This window comes from Bombus pyrosoma, linkage group LG1 (genome assembly GCF_014825855.1).
Source record: "Bombus pyrosoma isolate SC7728 linkage group LG1, ASM1482585v1, whole genome shotgun sequence".
Taxonomy (NCBI): domain Eukaryota; kingdom Metazoa; phylum Arthropoda; class Insecta; order Hymenoptera; family Apidae; genus Bombus; species Bombus pyrosoma.
The window spans coordinates 5,133,386-5,146,699 of NC_057770.1; the positions used below are offsets into that span (position 1 = coordinate 5,133,386).

A 13,314-nucleotide genomic window follows, 5' to 3' on the forward strand; every position below is an offset into this window, starting at 1 on the left:
AAAACGTAAGAAGGAAACGTGGAATAGGATTTTTTCATCCTGGGTTTCGTTTTCAAGATCAAGTCATCTGATATTACAATCGATCAACGCAAGCCAACATCGTATAACTTGGTCAACTCGTATCGGTAATTGTTCCGACCGCGATCATTCGCGATACGACGAGTCGCATGTGCGTCGAAGGGTCAGTCCGAGCGACCGGACGAGGAGCAAAAAGATAGATCACAGAGATGAGAGAAACGTGGGAGAGGGATATTTGCAATTCCAATGCCATCTTCGACCTCGTCCCTCTCTTTCTCTCTCCTACCCTCGTCTCATCTTCCGTCCACGTTCATCCGTTCATCCGTTTATCCGTTTATCCGTTTATCCGTTTGGCCGTGTGTACGACGAACGACGAGCGATTCTCGCGTGACTGCTACGGTCGCGTCGCGTCGCGCTGCGTCGCGGCTATCGGCGTCGCGACTGTGGAACGACCTACGAAGGACGGAAATTCGCGTACTCTCGAGCCGAAGCTCAAACGCGGAAGATGACGGACAGCCTGCCAGGAAGCCTGATTCTTTAGGGCCGTCGCGACAATTGGCAAGTTCGTCGATCAAACGAACTCTGTCCAGACAGCACCCACGTTGTACCTGCGAGTGTTTCGAGACGACATCTTGAGTCAACGAAAGCTGTCAATCAATACCACTTGACGTGGAAGTTCTGCCACGGTGAAAGTTAGACACCGATAGAATTTGCGTATGTTGTTTCCTTTCGTGGAGCAATTTGCAACGATGGAGCGAATTGTATGGAAACTGTTGCCACCTTAGTGACGATCTGCTTCTGAAATTACGCATTAAATATATAAAATATTATAAACGTTCTTCTTTCGAATTCCCTCTTTGAGCGTAGTGCAACGAATTACTTTGCTATTGAAATTTATCAGCATTTCCTTGCACAATCTCATTGCGGAACGTCCCAATTTTTTATTTTCCTTTCGTTCAAAACATCGTGCAAAAAAAGTACAGCGCAAAAGTAAATTCACGAATATCGCGAATCGTAAATCGAATTCATTTTCTCAAGCATCTTACCATTTTGCAACATCGTCCAGTTTCGTTCAACGTTTAAAAACTGTTTCAAATAAATACCGGCTTCTCGGATAAGTCTCGGCAAGTCCTCCTGCAATCAGGTTGTAACCTCGGGAACGATAAAAATTCTTTTGGATTCTTTTGGATTGGAGATGAGATCGTGTAGATGAGATCCAAACATACGTAATCCTGTATCACGTACGTACGATTAATGCGTAATATATCGTTGTTGTTAACAGCATTTCTTATATTACGTTACACGCGGTAGGAAAAGCCCATTTCGTTATCACTGATTTCATTGTTATTATTAGTTGTTCGCGACGAGTTAACCACTTAAAAAGTTACATTTCAATCGAACGAACTCTCGAATCGTTAAAATCGTTAAAATCGCTAGAATCATTGAATCAATCTATTACGAATATACGTGGCTATGTTCAATGTTCACATTGCAGCGTAATCCGGTCTATAGTTCAATTATTATTAGAAAATACGGTAAAACTGACTCAGGTAAAGGCGATCTATTCTGCTTCTAGTCGAATCGTATATAGAGGTATTATATCGTTAAATGAATTAAATATTTATTACGTTATATCTCTTTCAACCTTTCCCGTATATTCGATCGGTTTAACTTTTTTTTAAACAAGCTTATCCTACTTATTCTGGCAACGAAATTATTCTTTCTTCTATCTATACGGTTAACAGTTAACAACGAATGTTCGAATAATACGGGTCATGCACTGGGATATGAATAAAAATAAAAAATGATAAATAACGAATAAACGAATAAACGAATAAACGAATAAAAGATAATGGCACGTGTGTGCCTGTACTAAAATTTGATGTACGCCTCGCCATAAAGGGAGAAATACTCGAGTCAGCGAGTAAATTTATAATCCATTCCAAGATGAACTTCTCAACTGTACATGGTAAAGCCGAAAATGGGAAAGCATCGCGCAAACAGGATAGAAAGCGATCCCTTGCAAAAAAAAAAAAGAAAAAAAACTATATGGCAGATAACGTAGAATAAGATATATTATACACGTACGTGTTTCGTACTGGCAGCTTTCTCGAGTATATAATAACTTGTGAAAATGTTGCAAACGGAGAAGCAGACCGTCTTAACCGCGTGAAAAAAGAATCACCTCCTCTAGGTTGTGTAGTATTCCCAATTATCGTCCAATTACACGTATGCCAAGTAGTCGTTCGTTAATTAAAAATCGCTGCTTAACCTCGTGCAGAAAATTCGATTTGCCTTCTGCGAATATACAGGCCAGGATGCATGTAAAATATTCGATCGGCGGATGATACGCGTCAGCGATCGCATGTGTTCATGGCTAATGAAGAATGAAAATTCGAGACTTCCGCGAGCCGCAGTCGCGCGGGTATGCGAAATCATGATTAGGAGAACGACGATTCGCGACGCGTGCACTCGTTGCCCGATGAAATACGTTCGTTCCGTCCGACAGCGATGGAGAAATATGCGTTTGAAAGTGGGATGCGTTTGTCTCGGTCAGGAAATATGGATCGTGGAAAGGACTGGAAAAATGAGAAAGCATAGTTTCGGGAAAATTGGCAAAATTGTTCTACCGGTTTTCGAACCGGTTATAGGAAACATCTTTAGCATTTTTTAAGGATGTATTTTCGATATTGTGTTGTGCGCAGAAGTGTTTCTCATTTTGAGAATAATATCAGATTTTGAGATATGAAAAAGGAAGAAATCGACAAAACTTCGTTCGTTACGCGAACAAAGATTAAGATGTACAGTTATCTCTGTTTCGAGTTTCGTTATCGAATTCAGAAATCACTCGGATCTCTTTTACACCGTCGTGGAAAAAGGACGAGCAGTCGTACGAGTGTCTCTTAAGATTTCGCTATTGTTATTAGTAATCTACGAATAATTCGAATTTTTTTCGAAAACACTTTCTACAGAGTCGTAGATTTATTAAATTCCTCGATATCGATAGCACTTCACTATGTTTGCACATTGACAACTATCGTGTCGATGAAAAATGTGTAATTAAGATTTCAATCGTAGTAATCCGTACCTCCGAAGGAGCTTTCCGAGCCGATAAAGAAATGATTATTGCGGTCATATGATTCAACTTATCGCCTTTTTATATCGATCCGTATCCAGTGTTCGATGCAATAAGTTTTCAAGTAGAAGCAATACGAGCATTATACATAGTGCTACGAACGCTGTATTAATTTCTATCCGTATAGAATTTACCGAACCAATGAAATTGACGCTTTGAAATTCGAAATTCCTCGAAAGTAAAGAATTAATTACATATTACGCGTTACTGTTAATTTTATCGTTTCAACGATAGCTTGTATATTTAGTTTGTAAATTGTAGATAGTTTGTAAATGTATTTATATCATATTATTCTAAACGTTAACTTATGACGCAAAATATTTCATTCGACTTGATGAAATCGTTGGTTCGGTCTCTTTTGTCAACAGTTATTTTGTCGGTTATACGTATAAAATTCGTACGAATCGAACAGATAAGTTGGACAAAGTTGAAAAAGAAAAAAAATTCTGCCAATTATGCAAATATTTAAGAAGTTTACTTCGCTGCCTATCTATAGCTATAGTAGCTACCTACTTATTTAACAGCGTAAAAGAGATATGCACCTGCTCCCTAACGTGACAACGACGAAACGCGTATTATAACGAGCTCCTACACCGTCCGAGCCGCATTTCGGTCATTTTATTCCGCTGTAACGTCGATATCGGTAACTATAGGATCAGCCAATTTAACGCGCTCATCGAAAAATTGTTCCGCTATGATAGCTTGGGTTTAACGAAGCAATAAAGCTCGTGATCGTTAATCCGTGAAATCTCGAATCGTATTGCATCCTTCGATCACGTATATTTACGATTGTAAATACTGTAAAACCAGCGATTCCCAAAGATCACGCCCCGTGATAAAACTAGTTTCTTTCAACAGTAGTATCTGTTTTTGTAAATTTTACGCTCTACATATTCTAAAGCCCGCTGTGACTGAAAAAAGTTTGACAACCACTGTTCTAAACGCTCTTCACGCCTCTAATCCACCACGCCAAGTAAGTAAAGTAGGTGCATTTACTGCTACGAATCTGAACTCTTTGTTCGATCGACCTGATCCTATCGTGCAGAAGTTGGTGTACGTTATATTTGAACCTTCCGTATCAAGACGATTCTATGCGTAACGTGATTACCATCGGACGTCTCTTAAGACGTATATCGTGTTACATGTACAACGGTGACTCAGAAGTCGATTCGACGTTAGAAACGTTATCGAGAAGGAAAAATAGAAAAAGGAAAAAAAAATAAGAAAAGCAAAGGACCTAAATTAAACTTTGGCAACGAACGCCAAGTTTTAAAAGCGTAAAAGACGAGTAATTAATTTTCAACGCTGATCGTAATATCGTGCCGTAATGCGATCGAGCCGTGAACACGCATCGCGCTCCAGTTCGGCAGTTCGGGAAGATGAATCGCGTCACCGGATTAGATCGGTCGTGACCGTTTGCCAACACGAACATCCTCCTTTTCGACGCTTCCATTTTTTGTCCCTGGGCCGTAGGGCCTGGCCTGTCGACTAGGTGTCACCTGCTCTCGACCGGAAGCAATTAGACACGGAATTTAGGCAACGATAGCCACTTTAGTCGCGTTAGGATCGCACTGTGAAACGGCCGCGTTTAGCAAGATGACGAACCACGGCCAAACACGCGACGCCTCCGTACTTCCGATTTGCGTTATTCGAAGCAATCGAATTAACGTTTATGAACCACTCGCCGATCGACGCATCGTACGGTCGTTCCAATTCCTCGGTGCTGTTCGCTGTCGAACAAACGAACGAATCCATGTCGAAGATCGGATCGATCCTTTTCGAGACTGTTCGAGTGGTATTCGGTTTTTGAGCCTGAAACTTACAAACAAAAAAATACCGCGAATCGATCGATCGATAACGGCATGAAACGAACGATCGCTTCCTCTTGGCACTTTTCGATTAAAAGAACGGTTAAAAGCAGAGAGGAAACGGAATGAGGAGAGAGAGAGAGAGAGAGAGAGAGAGAATCGATACACTTTGGGCTAAAACTTAAAGACTATGGAATCTGTTATATCGTAACATGTTCTATAGTTGATGGGAATTCCAAAGGAAGATAAGAGAAAGTACATCACCGATTACATACTGATAGATAATTGTTTATTTTCAACCGAAGTAAGTATACATATGTACGTAGACGAAACGAATACATGTGTAGGAAACCAGGCTGTTTATACGATGATTTAATAAGAGAAGAAGACGCGAGTAACTCGGTCGCCGAACATATCCAAAATGGTTCATTGCGCGATAGGGATAAGAGATGCAGAGAAAGATAAGAAAAGCCAAGAACAGGGAAAACAAAACGGAAGAAATACGGAGAGGATATCGTAACGCTCATTTTCATACGATCGACCAATCGTTCGAAAGAAGGTTTACGATCTTTTATGTAGATTGTATTCCTAGTCGAATTATACGTATACATATACTTTGGTCTAAAATTAATAATACTTACGGATAACTTATATGGAACGTGCAACCATTAAATCAACAGATTAAAAATCAGAAATCAATGCCATATGATTCGACGATCCAAATATTCGTTTATATTTCCTTAAAACACGTATCATCTCGATGATACATACTCGACGTCGTTGACGTTATTCCTGATCGCCTGTTTCGCATACTATATTCCTCACGCAGATTCTTTAAAATCGTATTTCCTACACCTTTAAGCTTCTACCGAGACAGACAAAAGCTACGAAGAACATAATGGTACTGATACGTATATCCAGTGGGATTTGTACAACTCTTCGGATACACGTGTAGTACGTGTTACAGTTGGATACGACAAAAACCAGGCAACTTTTCAAGATGGCCCGGTTACAAATTCGAATAATTTAATTCTTATCGTAATCGTAATATATACGCGGCACTCGACTATCTGATTCCGGACTTTATCTCTCGAACGATATTGTACGACTTCTACGATCGCAAAAAGTATTTTTGTCAAAGTCTGTGTAAAATCTATCGCACGCGCATTCCGATAACGCAACAAACCATAAGCACATGACCGTTTGTCAGTCGTGCGAATGAAAACGATTTCGTACTTTAACCTTATTTCGAGCAAAGATAAAGAAATTCCCTGCTTCGATGCTTGTTCCGATGGAATTTTGTACTCTTGTATGCGCTAATCCCGGACAATCGAGACTGAAATTGTTTCATAGATTATCCGGAAAATCCATTCTATCGAAGCGAATAAGAGTACAAAAGATGAGAAACGAATGCTAACTCTCTCTATCTCTATCTCTATGAGGTATTACTCGTTTTTCGTTGGTCGTTAATTATTTTAAAAATTTCAAACAAAACGGAGAAACAGAGTCGTCTGTTGGATAAATTTTATTTAAATTTGTTCGAGTATTACTCTGTCTCCTGTCAGTCGTGGAATGATAAAACAAAGTCAATGGTAAGATAAAATTCTTGTTAAAATAAAACGGAAATAACAGTTGCGAATACCGATATAAGATAATAATGATCGCAAAACGATATCGAAATAACGAATAAACAAATTTCTTTTTCGAATAGCGGTTGGGAAAGGAAAAAATTACAATAAATCCGAATAACGTATAACAAAGAAACGAATAAAACATTGAAATCAAATTGACGAATGAACGAGTAAAGGATCGGACGAATGGAACAGTCGATAAAATTGTTCGAAAAGTACAAATCGATCAGTTTCGTTTTAGATGCTTTGATTTCGTTGCTAGGTAGGATACGCGTATCGTATTACGCAGAGTATCGTTATATTTTCCTAATATATGCCCGATTTAACACTTTTACGGCCACGGTTTCTCCTGTGACGCCACGGTGATCGTCGGTGCATCCAACGGTGCACCGTGTTAAAAGACAGTGTGTGGCGTTCCTGAGCGAAACATGTGATTTCAGCGTGGCCGTCAAAGCGTTGATCGAACGAACGATCGGTGAATAGGAAGCGCACGACGACGTGACAAGCGAATCAGGCATCGTGACTAATCCACACGCGACAGCGCGCGTAACATTCCGCTGCTCAATAATTATCCCCCGTAATCAACGCAATTAATCAGAACGACGTGGGAAATACTTGCCTCTGGAGAGACCTAGGTTATCGTTGGCTCATTACGATACCGATAGAAATCGAGTTGCTGATCATCGATACGATCGAAGCGGACTAGAGCGAAACGCGGTTCGAGCTTTCTTCCAGTTCGGTCGAGTTCGAAACGATCTTGCCGTTTATTGCCAGAGAGACAAAGGTTCATCGAGTCGGCTCATTACGATTTCGCATCTTCTTACAGATTCGATTTTACAAACCGTTACAATTCTATAAGTTTGGCAACTTTCTCTCTTATTGCTTTTCTTTTCCATCAACGAAGAAGAAACGACGGGACGAATATAGCAACGATATTACGTGTCTGTCGAATGATTCTCGTTTGAATCAACGATCGAAACAAAATATCCAATAAAATCTATCTAAAATATCTAATAAAATTGGCCAGTATGTTGTGAGTAACGGTGTAAATGGGTTAACATTCTATGCGTTTCGTTTTAGAAATTAAACAAGTGGAAATTAAAATGATATACCTTAAAGTTGGCTTGAACCGACTATTACAGCGAGTACTTAGGTATCTGGCTTTAGATAGCTGTGCTCTTGAATCAGAACCGAGCGACATGTAAACAAATATAGAAGTAACGACACAACTCGACAACGTCGACGATGAATTCGAACTTTTGTTCGGCGAAAAGTTTTAGTATGCGAACGAGTAGTGGCACGGAGTAGATCGAACGGTTGTCGAAACGACGCGTTTCGCAATATACATACATATCGTGAGTGTGAAACGATATTCGTGTCGTATTTGTGCCAAAGTCCTTGGAAAGCCGCGTGTCTACTACGGCCCAGGAAACTGTGAAATTTCAATCGATTTATACAGTTTGTATCGATTTGGAATTGCCGGCTCATTTGCATTACAATCGTGCTTTTAATCGTCTTTTACATAGAACGCTTAATTACACAGTTTTCTCCCAGTTATTACGTTTCGAGCGTCATTTTCGTCGATGAAGAAAACAGTTTTTCCGTCTCCGATGCTTCGCCGTTACAAAATTTCTATACGATCGACTAGCGAAAACCTTATGGCGAAACTTTTTAGCGAAAAGCAAGGACTACTTACCTCTGAAAGCTGGTACAGGAAACAATTTTCATATTACGAATACCACTGTAACGGCACTAGCCAACTCACGCTGCTCTACTACTAATGTGCAAACCACTTGTTCTCTCGAAACACGATTTTTCGAATAAATGGATAAGACGTGTATATCGAAGATAAGTTAACGATAAACTCGACGTAACGATTCTTTCATCGAGCAGAATTTTGAATCGTTTGAAAAGTTCGTTGCGTATATAAAAAATCCTACCGTGTATTTAATGCGATTAAGAAAAATTATGCCGTCCGAAGGTGAACTACTAGATCTGGATAGAGATCGGATCGAGTTTCGAAATAATTTTCACTTTCAACTAATCTATTCATTTTATCTTAAGATTAACTTAACTTTATATTTTTTCATATATTTTATTTTAATTATCAACTAGATCAAACGTGTTTAATTGGTGAACAGAAGATGCCGATGGATTATCTTGGAACGTTATAACGGTAGTTGCCGAAAAATTGTCAAAAAATTGTCTCTATCTCGATTACCTTTGAATAACATGTGTACGAAGTGTGGACCGTATATGAATCACCCTGAGCAAATCTGTATTTCTAACGCGATCTATTTAAATAAAAAATGAAATAAGGAATTATCTTGTTCGATAGTTAAATAACGAAATACTCTACAGCGCGTCAAATTGCATCGTTAACGAAAAACGAACGTATTTCGTAGATAAAAACGAAATCGCTTATTGGTGAATTAACGAAACAAAAACGACAGGCTTGACTGAAAAATAATTTTATAAATCGATCGTAAATCGAACAAACAAAAAAAAGAACAAATTTCATTAATATATATATATATATATATAACATAGTTTTAGATTCGAATTGCGGGAACATGGTATTTCCGATAGTATTTTTCTCCTTTTTTTTTTTTTTTTTTTTTTTTTTTTTTTTTTTTTTTTTTTTTTTTTTTTTTTTTTTTTTTTTCTTTTTTCTTTTTTCTTACAGAGAAAAATCTTTCCTTTTGGAAGTATACTATCGGACAAGCGATAACGTATCGGGACTCTTTACGCTTGAGAAAGTATTCCATCGTTTAATTATAAACTATCTAATAACACCGGATTGCGTTATAATTAATATCTAACAGAAAAACGAAAAAAACAAGAACGAGAAATTACAATTGGAAGGTTTGTCGTTGAAAGAGAAAAAAAGAAAGAATACGTACAAGATATTTTAATAGGACTCGTCTGGATAACCATGTTCCGTTTGAAATATTCCTAACTATTCAAAGTCTTAAACGCTCGACACCCTTAAACCTTTGAAGAAGAAAACAGATCCGCAGATATTATATAGCGCGACTAAAATGAAAATATTCGTATATTTAAATAAATAATTCGTATTACATCGTAACGACGTTCAACGAGTAAACGAGAATGATATTTGTAAAAAAAAAAAAAAAAGAAAAGAAAAAGTACGTATCTCTGTGCGGCAAGAAACGAGAATTCATTGACGTTAAAGCGTTACTCGGAGAGACAGTCGCGAGTTGCGTTAACGCAACATCGGTGCTTAGTGGTTAAAAGGGACGTTTAAGACAGTCTGTTCTTTTATCTTCGCCCTTGTAGAAGGAAGAGCGTAAAACGCCAAACTATCGCACAGCCGAGTGACTCTGACAATGAACAATTTTACGAAGCTTCCAACGGAGCAGCTCCAGAAGCTCGGTAAATTTATAATCACCGGTCTGCTCTCGTATTCCGAGGCCGTTCGTTCCTCCGTTCCTTCGCGATTCTCGCGGATCTTGCTAAATCAACGAGTGGCGCGGCGTAACGCGGCGTAGCGCGGCGTGGCGCGGCATGGCGTGGCGTGGCGTGGCGTGGCGTAGCGTAGCGTAGCGTGGAGTAAAATGGAGTGGCGTGGCGTCGTGTCGCGTGGCGTCGTGTCGCGTGGCGTCGTGTCGCGTGGCGTCGTGTCGCGTCGCGTCGCGTCGCGTCGCGTCGAGGCATCGGTTGCGATCAGGGGCACGACAGGTCGGCTGGGTTAGGCTCGAATAGACTGTCAATGAGGTGTCCAGCTGTGCCCATCCTGTGCAACGCGGTAACAATTATTCCGTCAGCCGTAACGTTGTCCCTCCTTAGCCGTGTTCCAGCACTTTTTACCAGCCCCACCATTCCTATAAACATAGCGTAGCGGTGCACACTTTGCGGCGTTTAGTCGCTAGTTAACCGTGCTCGTTTCACAGTACATATTCGTTTGCAAGCTTCGCGTTTCGTGCGACGATCAACGTAGATCTTCAGCCAAGCTGCCACGACTCTAGTATCGTCGAGGCTAATTCTGCGTGCGGCGATTATCGGTAATGGTCGATTCTATTCTTTGCAGATGAGACTGATCGAAACGCGTGTTCAAAGAGTGTTAAAAGTTTCGTCGAAACGGAAGAATTTGTGCGGTGATACGAAATGAACAAGGCGAGTCCTCTTCATTCGAGTTTTACCTTTTATCGCGTGTATTTGGTATATCGTGTGTTCTGTCGTGTCGACGATCTTTGGTAACAAGCGAGGGAATTATCGGTGAAGTTGAAAGATAATAGCTGGAAAGCGTAGCCGGTGGACGGTGGAGCAAGAGGCAAAGCGATCGACGAGGAAAGAACGGAGGAAATAGGAACGAAGAGGAAGCGAGTTGGAACCGGCATCGCGAACCTTGAATCTCGGTCTAACGAGGTGAACGAAGGAAGCTCTGCGGCGTTGTAGAGCGTCGGTGGAGACGGTCGTCGTGACGGTAAAAGCGGGTCAAGGTGTCGAAGACGACAAGCGGTCGTCGAGATATCGGCGCGAGGTGTTAGCGAGTCTGCCTGGAAAAACAAAGCGTCACGCGACTCTGTTAACGATCTGCTAGCTCCCCTATCAGGCGCGTGATCGTTAATCAACGATCGGGGATCATCGTGTTTGGACTTTCTCGGAGTCATCGTCACGCGACTCCGTACACTGTCAACGGTCGACAGGGGAACGTCGAGCTGTGATCGTAGACCGCTGTCGTCTCCATCGGCAGTCGATCGAGGAAAGCCGCTTCCTCTACACGATCCTCCGACGATCGTCCGTCGGTATTTTCCTCGAATCGCCGAACTTTATTCTCTTCTCGATCGCGAATCGAATCAACGCAGTTACCTAACGTTCGCTATAACACGGTACCGTGCGTTTACGGCCACTCAATCCGGTCGAACAATTTCGGTCGCGTTCGGCCAAATAGCAAGGATTTTTAGAAACTTTCTTAAACGCTTTTTCGACGAATCTAACTCGAACTCCACGTTGGGTACATGGATTCGCGTTGCTCCTGTCGAATCCAAGACTTCGTGTATCAAGAATATCCCTGTGTTCCAACGAGAAACGTGAAAGTCAGTTGGATTCCTACGGCCAAGCTAGACATTTTCGCCTCTGTCCTACGAAACATCGAGAAGCTCGCATAGCCGGTGTCTATCCTATCGAGAAAGCTTGCTTGCCAACGGCGAGTCGATCTTTCGGCCGATGACAGCCGATGACAGCCGATACAATCAACCGTCGTTCGATTCCTCTGCATACGATTTAAATCTCCGTTGATCGAGATTGTTCGAAATCGATCGAGCGAAACATCGTGAATCGATAACGACACGACCCGACGTATCGGATAGCTTTTACCGATTTCACCGAATACGTATACACACACGCGTATATATACATACATATATACAGAAATTGGTTTCTTAAAGGGCAAGTTCTGGTTAGTTCTCGAGGGCGATACCGAGATACGATATGGAGATCGACACGAGTAACAGACCGAACAGGTCGACCGAGGAGTTAGCCAAGCGACGCGTCTCCATTAGCGATCAGATCCTCGGCATGGATAATCCCAACTTTGATCATCATCGGCGCATAAGCGCCAGCTCCGAGTATAATTCCGATCAGGGTCGCGGCAAATCGATACTGCAGCATGGAAGTAGTAACTATGGTAGCGCGGAGAATATTCCGCAGCACAAGTTCGATCTCGAGAACGGCAGGATCAATGGAAACAGGAAGAAGTCCGCGCATAGCTTGACCAGCTCCATTAGGGACAAGCTCGAGTACTCGGAGGAGTTGGAACGGTAAGAATCTTCAGAATCATTCAGAATCGGAATCAAACTCTGCGTCGATTCGCCATCGTTAGCCGCTCTAAACCGTTAGACTTTAATTTCCGAAACGAGCAGGAACAGAAGCATTCCTTGTCCGATATTCCTTCTCCATTTTTTTCTTCCGATATTCTTCGTAATAACTTTGGAAAAGTTCATTTTCACGCAGCTTCGAAACGCCGACAATGTCGCAGTTTGCTCTGTTTCGGGCAAACGCGTGTCTTTTCAACGTCGATCTTCCGATCGTTGCCGGCAGAGAAGACTTTAGTCGGATTTCCAGCTGTTTTTAACGCGTTGTCGCGAATTTCATCGTAACGGTGTTTGCGTTCAATTAGACCACGTTCGGAATCGTCGGACAGTTTGAACCCAACTTGTTGTAGATCGCTCGACCAAATAAATTTTATTCGCAGTTTCCCTTATCTCGAGTGAAATGTATCGAAATAGCCTTAAATACATGTGGACGTGCAAACAATGAGATTAAACGCGAAACGCGAAAGACTCGTTTGCGTCAAGTTTCATCGCAAGCTTATTAACAAACGTCGATCGATCGATCGTATTCGGTAAAATCGGTATTTTATTATTATATGAAACGCGATAGCATATAACGAATCTGGCAAGTAACGATCCTCGATACACACGAGTACGATCGATGCTAATTTTCCTAAAACATTTTCTTAAAAACGACAACCCGATGGGACAGATATAGGCGATAACGTGCGTATAGAGTAGGCGGCAATCTAGAAAAGTAGATGGCGTTCAGCTTTTGAAAGCAAAGTTCAAGTTATATAAGACTTTTAATGACATTTTATTAAAATAAGCATCGTCCGGTATTGCACGTTGATAATAAGACAGCGTCGTCTAGTGCTATATTTCTTAATAAGATTAGAAGAAATATTTATGAAAAAATACAAGTA

The 13,314-nt window shown here is 41.1% G+C and overlaps 1 protein-coding gene across 5 annotated transcripts in view; it reads left to right on the forward strand.

Annotated features, from left to right (window-relative positions):
* LOC122569706 (sodium/hydrogen exchanger 9B2) overlaps nt 1–13,314 on the forward strand; it is a 97,047-nt gene that overhangs the window by 22,072 nt on the left and 61,661 nt on the right. The window contains exon 1 of one of the 5 annotated variants that reach the window (XM_043731175.1): nt 10,254–12,376. The exons of 3 other annotated variants lie outside the window; for them this stretch is intronic. In XM_043731175.1, coding sequence (XP_043587110.1) covers nt 12,048–12,376 — 329 coding nt within the window. In that variant the 5' untranslated portion in view covers nt 10,254–12,047. Of the gene's footprint in view, nt 1–10,253; nt 12,377–13,314 lie in introns of those variants that run through there. One more of the 5 variants, XM_043731186.1, reaches the window with a different exon arrangement.